At 38.5% G+C, this 14,696-nt stretch overlaps 1 protein-coding gene across 4 annotated transcripts; it reads left to right on the top strand.

The window, feature by feature from the left end:
- The first annotated feature begins 7,155 nt into the window (after nt 1-7,155).
- Nucleotides 7,156-14,478, top strand: LOC130905690 (dynein axonemal intermediate chain 2-like). Of its 4 annotated transcripts, none has more exons than XR_009061143.1 (12): nt 7,156-7,457; nt 7,547-7,708; nt 7,803-7,924; nt 8,007-8,323; nt 8,390-8,529; nt 9,668-9,790; nt 11,068-11,291; nt 11,441-11,576; nt 11,646-11,792; nt 11,894-12,064; nt 12,931-13,064; nt 14,156-14,478. XR_009061143.1 is itself a non-coding variant. In XM_057819293.1 (12 exons), the coding sequence occupies exons 1-12, from the start codon at nt 7,275-7,277 to the stop codon at nt 12,940-12,942; spliced, it is 1,677 nt and encodes a 558-aa protein (XP_057675276.1). In that variant the 5' UTR covers nt 7,156-7,274; the 3' UTR covers nt 12,943-14,478. The 4 variants fall into 4 exon arrangements, 3 of the variants coding, with proteins under 3 accessions (XP_057675276.1, XP_057675275.1, XP_057675277.1); XM_057819293.1 differs by having other exon boundaries at nt 8,007-8,149; nt 8,210-8,323; nt 12,931-14,478; XM_057819292.1 differs by having other exon boundaries at nt 12,931-14,478.
- Nucleotides 14,479-14,696: the final 218 nt, after the last annotated feature.

The following is a 14,696-nucleotide window of genomic DNA, read 5'->3' as shown; positions in this document are numbered from 1 at the left end:
TAACATTCATTCATAGAAATAAGTACAAATGACTTATATTATGCAGAGTAAAATGGAATATATTTTGAAGATCGTGCAAACATTGACTTTTTTGAATCATAAGGAAATGAATAAGTAACCTAATAAAAGTCCAAAGTGCACATTGACAGCTAAGATGTTCTGAACCCCTCCATCAGAGCAAATAAAACTATATATGATAAATGAGCCTCCTCAACTCTTTCGTTGTGCTTAAAGATTTGATCCATTTTATGTTGCATTGCCCTTTTTTTTTTTTTTTGTCGCATCAATTCAACAATGTTTTTTTTCTTTTTTTTTTTTTTTTTTGCTATTCCAGAAAACATGCACACTTGAACCAATCAGAGCTAACCATCTCTGCTGATCACATGTCAGTATGTCAGCCAATTGAATGGATGAATGGGTCCAGGCGTTTTGCTTTTCTGTGTGCGTTCGCACATTGACGTGACTCATCATCGTCAGACTCGGATAACTGCAGCAGCTGGGGAAACCTCCATGCCGTCCGTGGAATAAAATCAATAATAAATATTGGTAGAAACGGGTTACGCTACACAAACACTTTATTATTCTTGTTGTTAACACTTGTGTATGTAAATCTGATGTTGGTAGATTGTTTTCTTCTGGGAGCTGAACTGCATGTGTGGCAGTTTAGCATTTTTTTTTTTTTTACATAGCGTTTTGACAGTTGCTGTCATATTTTCGGAATAAAAGCACCGTGTACCGGAACAGCATTCCGGCCCTGAATCTTATACTGGAACTGCGTTCTGGCCCTGAATGTTATACCGATATACTCTGTTCCTGACTGTTCTGGCCCACTTTCACCCCTGCCTTAACTTCATGCATATTTTCAACATGTAGAAGAACACATCGGTAAATATATAGACGACCTGGGCATAAGCGGAGTTTAAGGGTGGGGGAGGGGGCAGACCCACCCTGGTGGCCGAAAAGTGTCATTGCATGTAATTGACTTTCCTATATATGATTTTTAAATTAAGAGTTTTTCAGTAAAAATTGTATATAAAAGTTGCAAAGCAATAAAATAATCAACAAAAATGAATGAAATTAACAAAAAAATTTTTTATAATGGGTCAAAATTTGTATGAGACATGTTCCCGATTGTGTTATTTTTGTGATACTACTCCTTACCTCTAGGGGCTGTCAAACGTTTCTTTCCACTCACCTGGAGTCAGCCACGGTACACTTAAAATGACAGCTAATCATGACACAAGGGTTGGTAGTTAGGATGGCAAAACAGTTTTTGACCGTGGCTTAGTGTATTGTGCTCGAAAGCAATGTACTCATTTTGTCTGTTCCGTTTTTGAGTCTTTTGCTTTGTTACTTTTATTTGGATAAAGAGCATTTGAGTAATGTTACAAGACGCCGCAAAAATAAACTATTGGATAAGAGAAATGGACTCGCTGTGTACGCATCGCTTCTGCAACTGCACTAGGCACACATTCTCACGAAATTATTTTTCGAACTGATAATATGACTAGCACCTTAGACGGTCATTTGCTTTGCTTAGCCAAAACCAACCAGGGACCGAAGAGGCAAGATGGATATACGTATTTTTTTCAAACCTAAGCTTTCAAAAGCGACAACAAGTAACGAGCAAGAACCAAGGATTGAAAATGTGGACCACGAACCGCCAAAGAGCGCTGCCAAAATGGTGAGCGGAGTTTCAATTTGCCCCACTAAAGATGCTAATTGTACAACAGAGCCACCACCGGTGTCTTGGCAATGTAGTTACCCCCGTCAAAAATTGTATGGCCTGGACGCGGGAGCGCACGCACACACATTAGTTATGAGTTATGTCGACTTCAACAATTAATTGAAGCGAGAAATGAACCACACTTATATATTTTGGACATCGATGTTTAATAAACTGGAGAAACTCGAGTAAAACATTTTTACATTCAGAACGTATTTAACGTATTTAATTTAAGATTGATGGGGGGGAAAAAAACGCTCATTTTCAACTTATTATTATAAATATTCTTGTTAATTAAATTAATTTTATTGCTGACACTGCGTTTGGTGGTCATCAGCATGTTGTGCACCCCCTGCCCCAAAAGTCAAACTCCACCTACGGACCAGGCTCATTAGAAAAAGCCTTGCGAAAAAGTACTTCTAAACTTTTTTTAGGAAGTAAACTTAGACCAAAAAAATGCATCAAAGGTTCCAGCTTAAATATAATTTTTTTTTTTTTTTTAATTCCTCTCACAAATACCCAAATATGACTGTTTGATTAATAGAAGACAACAAATTGTCCATGAGGATAAATTATATATGTATTAACCAGTCTCTCCTTGACCACCACCTCAAAGGTCCTCTAAAATCATTTTACATTGCGCTCAGACCGAGATTTATTGCTAAATTGCTAAATTGGAGCCGTTAACACCTTCTCACTTAATCATTAAGCAGTATTTTTGGGCCAGTATTCTATCGATTTCAGCTCCCCGTCGAATTGTGCTCTGAAACGCTACTGAGCATGCGCATGGACACCACGCCCACCAGGAGTTATCACCGGTCAAATATCCATCGATGGAACTACCATTTTGAGTTCGATGTCGTTGCCCTTGTCCTTGTTGCAAGTGATTAATATATTTAAAGTGTATTATTTTATAGCACCTTTTGAAAACTTACCCACTTAAGAAATTTTGCATGCATAAAAATATCGAAATATAATATTAAAGATTTTGCGAGATAATGGCTGCAATCGAATTAAGGCGGATTTATACCTGACGCGTCCGCGTGGTCCATATGCCTTTACGCGGGAAAATGACGTTATCTCAGTAAACGCGCTTTTCCGAACATACACAATATTGTTGTAAAAAAACAAAAACAACAAAAAAAGTCAAAATAATATAAGCAACATTTCATTCAATAAAATGCTGTGCTTCTGTGCTTTTGACTTTTCACAAGCAATTCATCTGAATATTTTTTTTTTGGTAAGGAAAGGAATTTCTCCAAGTGCCCAGCAGTTGCAAGTTGTTCTTTTTTCCCCTAGAGCTTAATTGGAAACACATTTCCCCCCTCCTCAGTAACTTGTTAAACGAGAGCAACAGGAAGGGAGTGAAGTCTGGAGCAAAGGAGATGGAAGAAAAAAAGAGACACAAAAGAGAGACTATATTCCTTTCCTATTAACCTTCCATTTTTTATCTGTAAAATATTTCTTCCTGTGACTACCGGTATGTTGGTATAATGGTCTTGTATTCAATTCCTCGTGCCACAAGAAAGTATTTGCCTTTTGGACATTTAAATCTGCTAACTCAGCACCATCTGTGAGCACTTACTGAGGTGTTGAACCTGCTGCTTTTCTCATGTAATAAAGTGTTAAAGCTACAAAACAGTGAACAACGTACTGTACTGTTCTCATTTGTCTCATAACAATAGACATGTTGTTTACATTATTTAGGTTTAAAAAAATGCTGCTTCTGTCTTTCGAAGGCCCATTTTTGCCAGCAATGAACAGGGGCTGAACTTTGTTCAGCGGCAAAACATTTGAAATGCTGCTGTTGGACAGTCCTCATCTGGATGAAAATCACTTTTATCTGAGTGCGTGGTCAAGTAATACAGGGTGTTTCAAAAAGAATGTGCCAAAACACACATACAACACCATTTCCTGCCGGAACACCGCGACGTCCAGCAAATATCGATGACATGAAAGAACGAATAACAGCTGCAATCAACACCGTGGACTGCAATATGCTGAGGCGTGTTTGGGACGAATTCTTATATTATTTAATGTTGTCCATGCTGCCGTTTGAGGGGCGTGTTTGAGTACTTGTAAAAAATGAAATACATTTTTACATTATGTTCAACACGAGTCCAAATTAGTTTCGTAATATTTTCCATGTTTGACATACAATTTTGTGTGATGATTTTGTCACACTCTTTTTGAGACATCCTGTATAGACAAGTTTCCGAGGTACTTCCGCTTTACTTCCTTATGTTTGCCAGCAGTTTCCGTTTTAGAATTTCTCCATTCAAAACAACAGTGGAGCTGGAGTAACATTACTCATTGAAATCCCTTATAAAAGACAATTTGGAAATACCGCATCCATCTGCCATCATCGCAACAGGGGAGGACGACATGTTCATGAAGGCAGATGTGGAACCAAGCTCGTGCCACTACAAAGACTTGGTGTTTTTGTAGCCATGTTGCCGCTGTTGTTATGGAAGGTTTGTTCTTCCTATCCATGGATTTTCATGTCCTGTGCTCAAAAAATACTAAAGCTAAAATCTTTTTCGCATTCAACGACCTGCTGCTTTTGATATTGTTATTACAATGATGATTGTTATTATGATTAGGGATGGGAATTGATACGATTTTTATGATTCCGATTCCAATATCGATATTGCTTAATGATTCGATTCTTAATCGATTCTCTTATCGATTCTAATTTGGGGAAAAAGAAGAACAAACGTTTTGATTGGCATCGAGTTTGTTTAATCAGAAATCACAACCTTACAAACTCACAACGAGGTCAAAAGAAGCCCAAAGCCTCAATGTTAACAGTGGCAATAAGTGTCAAATACACAAGAATGTGTAACATTTTAGTGAAACATTTTTCTAATAGAAATAAAAAATATTGGCATATAGGTCGTTGTTCTGCCTTTGGCAATATGTGTTAAAGTGTATTATTTGCCATTATATTGAAATGCATGCCTTTTAGTTTTTATGGTGCTTTCACGCTCAAGTGGGGCGCCCTTGAGCTTCCTGATGCGAAGAAGAATGCGCTCACTTGAAGAAGAGCGCGCTAACGCGCGAAGAAGAAGTGTCCCATCCAAGTGAGTGAGGGAGTTAGTGAGAGAGGGAAACACTGCTACGAGTCTGTTCAAACATTTGTTAATGTTTGTAAAATATCTACAGAGGCAACGCCTGTATGTATCATCTTTTGTGTTGTTGTTGTGTGTTTCCACTCGCGATCGGACCTTTAATCCAGTTATGTAGTGGTTTGAACGATGTGCTAATGCTAGTGAACGCATGCTAACCGTTTGTGTTATTACTGTATTAGCAGCTAATCATCGCTGATTTACGTTGATGCGATCCTGTTTGTTATTGGGGACGATATTGATTTGTTTCATTTCTATTTTTATTTTCACTCTTCAAGTGATGGTTGAATAAAGTCAGCAAATTATACCAGCGTCTTCTGCATCATCATTTGGGAGTTTAGCTAGCTGTATAGCCAGGACTGAGCCTTAGCATCTCAGTGGTGGTGTTGTGTTATACTTATATAGCGCTTTTCCACCTTTCAAGGCGCTCAAAGCGCTTTACACTATCTCACCACCCACCTACTGGTGACACCAGGAGAAATGTGGGGTACAGTATCTTGCTCAAGGACACTTTGACGAGTTCATCAGGACTGAGAATTGAACCCTCAACCTCTGGGTTGGGGGACAACTATTCTACCACTGAGCCAGTGTCCTCGGTGAGGACAGTGCAGTCGCATTCCCTCCCGATGCAGTTATCTCCACCTTGCAATGACTGCAAGTCGCTTTGTTGTAATTTTTCCTCATGAAGTGAAGACACACTTTTGAGCGTTTGAACCTATGTGTTCTCATTGTTATGTTTGCGGCTGCAATGCTCGTGCTAAACCATCGTAACCTTTCATTTTCACCCTCTTTCCTGGTGAAGTGTAGCCAATTTTTGGAGCGAGTGGTTCTTGGCGCCATGCTAGTTTGACGCGTCTGGACAACAAGACACGTCAGGAAGCAATACGCGTCTTTAAGAATCGTTAAAGGGATCGTTAAGGCTTTTTCATTGTGATGTCGAGGCCTCGAAACAATAGGAACCGGTTCGGAATTGGAATCGGATTTCGATTCCCTTCCCTAATTATGATGATCTTTAATATTATTTACTACAACTACTGTATCTGCTGCTAGCCTGTTGCTAATTAGTCCATGTAGATGGCACAATTATGTCAACGCTAAATGCAAGTGTAACAAGTTTTTTTGTTCATTTGTTTACCGCTGGAAAACGCTGTTAGGCAAGGGAAGACAACTTGACTTGTACGTTGATGGACATATATCGAGACTACGTGCGTTCTATGATGATGGAAGGCTTGACTCCCGGGGGCGGCCAAGAGGCAGGGACTGGGACAGACAGTGGCTCGCCTCGCGGCGGACCGTCAGCTCGATCCCGAGATCCAACTACAAGCTTTTTAACTGCAGCAACTTTGAGATATGCTATTGGAGCTGGAATTACCGAGGGCAGCGAGAGAACGCCTGTCTGAATGCCGCCAAGGGTCACTTAATATCGGGTGAAAGTTTGGCTCCCTTAGGCTCTGTTGTCTGATAACACATTCCTCGTATGCTCAACCTTGGTTAATATTCTTCTAATTATTTCATAAATTGTAATTTATTGACCTGTTTTGCACATGCACTAATTGTTTTAAATAAACCAATAAATGGAATCATCTTGGACAAATTTATTGCGATCAATATCTGCAATAAAAAAGAATGACATACTATTTTTCTTTATATGTACAATACATACCTTGTAGTATTTCCTTGTAACAACAAAATCCATGTCAGCCCTTCTGCATTCGGCAAATGTAATATAATTTGTAATTTCAACTCATTTTGGTCACTCAAGTGGCCGGCATATCAATCTATATCTCACGGCAACATAGGCTGACAGGTTGTTATAATTTTGTCCTCGAATGATCAACAAAATTATAAGAACAATCATACAATCACATCTACAGTACGTCTCATCTACATCATGCTGAATCCATTTTTGGAGAGTCCGTGAGTTCCCCTGCTTTAATTTTGCATTTTTAACGTTGTCAACACACTGCTTACTTCAACTGTAATTCATGTTTTTTCCGAACCGGAAGTTCAGGCAGACATTGTCCAAGATGGCGCCGCCCATATTTCGCTCAGGAAACTTGTCTATAGTCCAGTATATTTCACGGATAATTTATGTGGTAAATAAACGACCTGTTCTAAACCAGTGGACGGTAAATCTGAATTTTGTAAAAGAACATCTACATCACAACATGTCACAATTGCTGTCTTTGATATGATGTTAATCTCAGTGATGTATAACTCTATTTCAAAGTTTGATAGGTTTTTTTTTGTAAGTGTGCCTTTGATGAATGTTATTTTCTTCTTAGTGCTTTAGCTGTTGCAACAAGGACACCTTTTTTTATTGTATTTGTTTAGAAAGTAACAATATTTGACTGTTTTTGTAATTCTCTAAATAAATCCCTTTTCCATTTCAGCATTCACAAGGCAGTGGAATCAACAGAATGGAGATTATTCATGAATATGTGAAGCTACGCAGTGAATTTGGCCGCCAGTGTCTCTTTTCAGACCGTCCTGCGGAGCTGCTAATCGATGTTCCTCCAAATCAAAAGCTGGCAATGCAGTTTGTTCTTAAGGAAACAAGAGACCTGGGTGTCCAGGGCTGCTGGGAAATGTCGGAGCATGAGGTGAATGAAAGGCCTCGCCTGCTGTCATGTTGAATAGACCTATTTAAATATCTATGTTAAAGAGGCATGTTGATGATATTTCCTTCAAGGTCAATACAGAAAGGTTTGAGTATGACAACGAAGGGATTAATCACGTGGAGGGGGGCTGGCCCAAAGATATCAACCACCTAGAAATGGAACAAACTATACGTTTTAGGAAGAAGATAGAGAAAGATGAAATCTACATGAATAGCGTCCAAGTGCTAGGAACAGTAAGTTGAAATACAACATGAGTCTATGTGCACTTTTACTCAATCATTGTGTTTTTTGGCATCATGAAATATCAATAAATATTCTTCGATACAGCTTGTAGGACAATGTGTTGGACAAAATAATGCTGTGGATATCTACCAAGAATATTTTGAGGAGGAAGAATTGCTGGATGAGACTCAGGAAAAACCATGTGTAAAAATCGTTAATGTATACAGGTAAAGTTCTTGCAGGAGCACTAACCAAAATTTCACACTGTATCTACAGTCTCTGAAAATGTTACTGATTATCTTAATTCAGAGACCCACACCTGGTGAAACGACACGTCACCTGCCTTTCTTGGCAACCAAAGGGAGGCACAAAGCTGGCAGGTGCCTACTGCTGCCTTGAGTTGCAGAAAGCCAATATAGACATGAGCCAAGAGTCTTACATCTGGGACATCGGTGGGTACAACAGACAGAGTGAAAATCATACAGTCTTTGAGTACTGTGTATGTGTTGCAGAGAACCCTACCCAACCTGATATTACTCTTAATTCGACAACTCAACTCATCTGTCTGAAATACAACCCAGATGATATGCACGCTCTCATCAGTGGCGGCGTTAATGGGCAAATTGGTGGGTTCACATTTGAACGTCTCTCTCTCTACATGCTTCTCATCAGTAAGGTTTTGTTTCTTTCAGTGTTATGGGATTCCCGTAATGGCCATTGTCCTGCGGCAATTACCCCTTCGGAAGAGTCTCACAAAGATCCTGTTTACAAGGTCTTGTGGTTGAAATCCTCTTCTGGGACAGACGCATTCTCTGCCTCCACTGATGGACAGGTTGTTACAATATACTTGTATATATACACATATACTGGCTGTCCGTCCATCTTTCATCTCGTCCATCCGTCCAACCATCATCTGTCTACCTAATCTTGTCACAAAAAAAGTAGTCCCTAATAGCATCTACTTTGTAGTTCTTGTCATTAAAAACATGCCTTCAGAAAACAATTCAACCCCAAATTGACTCAGAAGTGAATTTAGGATTAGGAAAACCTCCACTTGAGGGCAACCTGAAGCCCTGCTCTATGTTGACTTATGCACTGAAAAAAGAAATTAAGAAACTGTCAAAAATCCTTTCATTACGCCATTATCCAGCAAATCGAAATAAATTCAGTAATCCCATGTGATCTCGTGTTGATGTGTTTAATCTGATTTCATGTCAGACAGTGAAGGGGAAAAAAAGTAGGGCTGTCAAAATTATCGCGTCAACAGGCGATAATTGATTTTTTAAACTAATCACGTTCAAATATTTGACGCATTTAACGCACATGCTCCGCTCAAACAGATTGAAATGACAGCACAGTGTAATGTCCACTTGTTACTTGTGTGTTTTGTCGCCCTCTGCTGGCGCTTGGGTGCGACTGATTTTATGGGTTTCAGCTTCATGAACACTGTGTAATTATTGACATCAACAATGGCAAGTTACTAGTTTATTTTTTGAATGAAAATTTTACAAATTTTATTAAAACGAAAACTTTAAGAGGGGTTTTAATATAAAATTTCTATAACTTGTACTAACATTTATCTTTTAAGAACTACAAGTCTTTCTATCCATGGATCGCTTTAACAGAATGTTAATAATGTTAATGCCATATTGTTGATTTATTGTTATAATAAACAAATACAGTACTTATGTACCGTATTTTGAATGTATATATCCGTCTTATCTTTCCATTCCAACAATAATTTACAGAAAAATATGGCATATTTTATAGATGGTTTGAATTGCGATTAATTACGATTAATTAATGCTTAAGCTCTAATTAACTCGATTAAAATGTTTAATCGTTTGACAGTCCTAAAAAAAAGTTTAAAAAATTTACATAGAATATGGTCTCAACTCCATACATAAATCATATGTTTTGTTTGGATCATTCAGCCTGATAGAGTGAACACTGACTGTCTTTTCTAATAGATTCTCTGGTGGGATGTCCGCCAGTTGAATGAGCCAATAGACAGACTGATTCTGGACCTTAGTAGGAAGGACAACCAAGACAAAGCTTTAGGAGCCATCTCTCTGGATCATAACGTTTCCATGGTTTGTTTTTGTCTTTTCACAATTTTCAGCATCATTTGCATTTGAAGCTAAGCACACAAGAGTGGGTCACAAACTTAAGAAGTATTCACACTCGACTAAAAAGTATGTCAGGTTACGTTGCATGCCTCTGGCGGAAAACACAGACAAGACTGAAAAAGAAGTTTCTTCTCTTTCGCTCCTCTGTAAAAGAAACTGCTGTATTTTAAGCCAAAAGAACTGTTGTGTTTGATAAAACAATATGTCTATATGCTGCCATAGCAGATTCATGGCGCATTAAGCCCCCCAACTTTTTTTAATTTGTCCGTTTTACCCTGAAAACCCCCGTTTACAGACGTCGCGCAACCGCTTTTGTTTCAACCCAGCCATAAAACGGAGGTAACTAATTATATTTATTATTCAAAATGTCTGTCGTTTTTAGCTTACTATCATTAATTGATGTCTCATATTTCGTTTTTAAAAAAAAATCGACTCAAAAAAATTATTCACTCACATATTTTATACTTTTAAACAAATTACGTCATAATGAAAAAAATGGTGTCTCTAAAAAAGTCACGGATATCTACTGTCGCATTTTGAAAAAACAAAAAATTGAAAAAAAAAAAAAAACATTTAAAAGGGTAAATATATGAAAAAGACAATCTCGACCACTCCTTGATGTCTGCGATTTCTGCATCGCGACCCTTGTTATATGACCATGTTTCACCCATAAAATCCCCCAAAAATCCAGCTTTGACCATTCACAGCTGTGTCTTGACAATCATTGATACATGCTACATGCAGTTTTTGAATCGAAACAAGGTAAGTGCGGGATAATATCTCGTTAAAGTCATGGGGTCTGTAATTCTGCTCTCGCATGCTCTCGCCTCCAGATAGGGTTTTGCAGTTTAAAAAACATTTTTAAAAAATGCCCTCCAGTTCAAAATTTTTATTCCCCCAGAAAATTGACATTTTAAGATTTCTAATGATGTATCACACATGCATATCGGACAATTTTCAAATTTGGCCAAATTGGGGGTCTCAGAGCGGAACTTCAAGTCACCTGAGAGTTTTCCGCCCTCTGGAAGTTTACCATGTTCAAATAGAGATTTCTCAATTGTCCAGGAGAGAATGAGGTGTACCATGTTAAACTTTACATAACTGATCTGGACTGTCCGAGTAAAGTATGCCCTACTCACTTAGTGTCTCTATAAAACCCAATACCTGACATTGTTTTCATTTGTTGCCCCTGCATGATCAGAAAAATGTGAGCTCTCACTAGAGTCATTCTCTGTCTACAGCCAGACACATTCTTGGTGGGTACGGAACAGGGGGCTGTTGTATACTGCAACAAGGCAGCGGAAACGCCGGCTGAGAGAATTGTCCGTACATACGATGGCCACCATGGCCCTGTCTATGCCATTCAAAGAAACCCTTTCTTTTCCCAAAATTTCCTCACCGTGGGAGACTGGGGAGCCCGCATTTGGTCACAGGACATCAAGGAGTCATCTGTCATGTGGACTAAGTAAAATTTTATTTTGTGTTATCATATCCGAATCTTATATTTACTGGCTTAAAGATCTGTCATTGTCATTGCTTTTCACAACCTTTTAGTTAATTACCTTTCTAGTATAAAGGGGAGAGATCTATGATCACTTTCTCTGGTGTGATCAGGCACCAGACGGATTACTTAACAGATGGCTGCTGGAGTCCTGTCAGACCCTCGGTCTTCTTCACCGTGAAGATGGATGGTGTACTGGATATCTGGGACATCTTGTTTAAACAGAATGATCCCACTCTAAGTCTCAAGGTGATGAGAAGATCTCTCATGTTTCTGTGATGGTATTTTATTCTTGCTAAATCAACCAGATGTTTTCAGGTACGTGATGAAGCTCTGTGTAGCCTCAATGTGCATGAGGGTGGATGCAGGTTAGCTTGTGGCTCTCAGCAGGGTATTGCAACACTAATAGATATCAAATCAGGACTTTGCACCCCACAGCATAATGAGCAGGAACTCCTTGGTGAGGTGTGATATACCGAGTGTTGAATAATTTATTCAATAGTTAACGTTTAGCATGGATTTTAAATTAAACTACTGACTGTGATATGTCCATACTCGTGTTATAGATGTTGGAACGTGAGACCAAGCGCGAAAAGGTCCTCAGGGCTCAGAGAGGAGGGGACGAGGGTGGAAACAGCGAGGATACTCAAAAGGAGTTGATCCTCCGACCTGAGTATGACTTTCACAATGTAGTGGAATCAGAGCAGAGGAGGAGGCAATGGGAGACTAGAACACAGGTGAGGCCATGTTGAAGTCACTGCCTAAAAGTGAAATCCTGAGAGAAAGTATGTGTCCCACATTATCATCGATCCGTCTGTCTTCCATTTCATTACTCATTACTGTCTGGATTTGAGTTGCCAGAGCAGCAGCTTTAAGCAGGGAAACCAGACCTCTTTCTTCCCATCTGATTTATTTAGCTCTTCCGGGATCATCCGAGGCATTCCCAAGCAGACCAGGATGCTCAGTCTCTATAGTATTTCCCGGGTCATCCTAAAGGTCTGCTCCCAGTGGGATGTGCTCAGAGCACTTTTTTACATGGAGGAGTAGTGACTCTCTTCTGACCTTCTATCGCTGGGGTCTCAAACTGATTCCACAAATGGTTGCAGTGAGTGCAGGTTTTCATTTTAACAGATCCAGCATAGTTTAACCAATGAGGTTTGTCCTAAAACAAGCACCACCTGACTTAAATCAACTGATTGCACTTGTATAAGACACCATATCGGCGAAAAGATTCCTCTTGTTCTGTTGGAATGAAAACATGCACCCACTGTGTCCCTTTGTGGAATTGGTTTGAGACCCAATTCTAACAGATGACTGGGCCTCTCGCTGCAACATCTTTGGCACCAGGGCACCAAAATTGAGAACAATTGGGAAGATTTACTAGGGGTCTTGAAAACACGAGATGCCTTTGTCAGCACCCACCCTCACACACCCCAATAAATGATTAGAGTCAGTTTAAGAAGTAATTTAAATACCACTGAACCAAATTCTTGACTCACTGCTTTCTCACTGTGACATACAATTTGGCTTTTTATTACCTTGTTTGTCACATCTACACTGTGCTTTCATCTTTCGTAATCTTTCTCTCCTTATCTTATCACAGCATTACCCGTAGATTGGTGGGACAGAAAGCAGAAAACAGACAACAGCAAGAGTCCAAGAAGTAGATCTACTAGTGAGCTGCAATGTGGTGTTTAGCAAGGCAGTCATAACTTCTTGTCGACCACTAGTTATGCTGTAAGATCAGTTTTTTCTTTAACATTTTCTTCTATTGCTACGTATACTACATTTTAAAAAGTCATAAAAAGAAAGTAAAGAAAAAAAGTCCAGCAAAAAACATGCTCAAGTCCAACATCTGATCTCAGGACTGTTACACAAAGATGCTGCCTTAGACTCAAATTGTTTTAAGAAAAATATGTCCTTTTTATTGAAAAGCGCATGTTTCATGTCAAACCACACATTTTACATTGCAACATGACAGAGACTGTTTAGAATACATTAATTTCAGATCACATAACACTTAAAAGACCCAAGAGTGAAGAACTCTGATGTCTGTGAAACTTCACTGGGAAGTACTTAAGATCATTGTAGTAGTATTGTGTAAAATCAATAAGTTTAGCAACACCCAAGAAAATGAGAATAAACAATTGAGAAATGACTCAAAACAAGATGTTTTCAATGCATTTTTGCTTAACAAGCTATTCAAGATGTATTGTCTTAAAATTTAGAGACATTATTCTATTTTGAAAATGAAATGGATATTTTACTTTGTTGCTGCTTGATGAGCAAAATTATTGTGAAGGAGGAAGTAGTAAATGCTCCACATAACTACTGTACGAATGGCAGCGTTCAGTCCGAATATATATTGGAGAAGGGCCAACTCATACCAGTTCTCTGGTTACATCATGAAGCCCCTGTTTTATCACTGGCCAAAATAAATCCAGCTCACTAAGGAGGTGAAAAGGGTTTATTGACATATTTCAGCAGTTTTCAGTCATTGCACTTATTTTCAGTAATTATCTTGAAACTTATGTATTCAGTGAAGAGCTTTAAAATAACATTGGATAGCATCTAAGAGTGTTAAGGGCAACAAATAGATGACAGACCACAGAGTAACAATGTATATTGGGGTTTTGATAAGCAAGCAGAGGAGATGGCATTACAGAATACAAGGAAAACACAAGGGAAAGAGGAAAATAACTTCTGCTATAACCCTGACAGTCAATTCTCTCCAGGAAGGAAGTGCTCATGGTTGTCAACGAAGTTATTACAAAAATATTTTCCCTGTTTTGACTTGCTTAACTGTTTGTCCTCCCTTTTTGTTGCAGTGGAAACACTACTCCTGAACAAGACTTCCAGTTTGTGTCAATATTATAAAATATTTCCCTAAGTTGAACAAATGAATTCATTTTAATTTTATAAACAAGTCCTCACGATGCTGTAACCCGTATGTTCTGATGTAAATGCTCAAGATCATTTACCACTCAAGTTGCTCAAGTATTGAACTATTTCTGATCACTGTTACACTTTCTTGTACTTAATATGCCACTTAGCAGTTGTTTTAAAATAAATAGAAACAAATTCTACATGCACTACATTCTACATTCACTTATGTTGACCATCTTCAACATACAGTGGGGCAAATAAGTACTTAGTCAACCACTAATTGTGCAAGTTCTCCCACTTGAAAATATTACAGAGGCCTGTAATTGTCAACATGGGTAAACCTCAACTATGAGAGACAGAATGTGGGGAAAAAAACAAACTCACATTGTTTGATTTTTAAAGAATTTATTTGCAAATCTTGGTGGAAAATAAGTATTTGGTCAATACAAAAAGTTAATCTCAATACTTAGTTATGTACCCTTT

Source organism: Corythoichthys intestinalis, chromosome 17 (genome assembly GCF_030265065.1).
Source record: "Corythoichthys intestinalis isolate RoL2023-P3 chromosome 17, ASM3026506v1, whole genome shotgun sequence".
Lineage (NCBI taxonomy): Eukaryota > Metazoa > Chordata > Actinopteri > Syngnathiformes > Syngnathidae > Corythoichthys > Corythoichthys intestinalis.
The sequence above is the reverse complement of the archived record's forward strand: the minus strand, read 5'-3'. Positions and strand labels throughout refer to the sequence as shown.

Coding starts and splice junctions, on each gene's coding strand:
- LOC130905690 (XM_057819292.1), top strand. CDS start 7,275: ATGGAGATTATTCATGAATATGTGAAGCTACGCAGTGAATTTGGCCGC. Junction 7,458..7,546: donor GGGAAATGTCGGAGCATGAG/GTGAATGAAAGG, acceptor ATTTCCTTCAAG/GTCAATACAGAAAGGTTTGA. Junction 7,709..7,802: donor GCGTCCAAGTGCTAGGAACA/GTAAGTTGAAAT, acceptor TCTTCGATACAG/CTTGTAGGACAATGTGTTGG.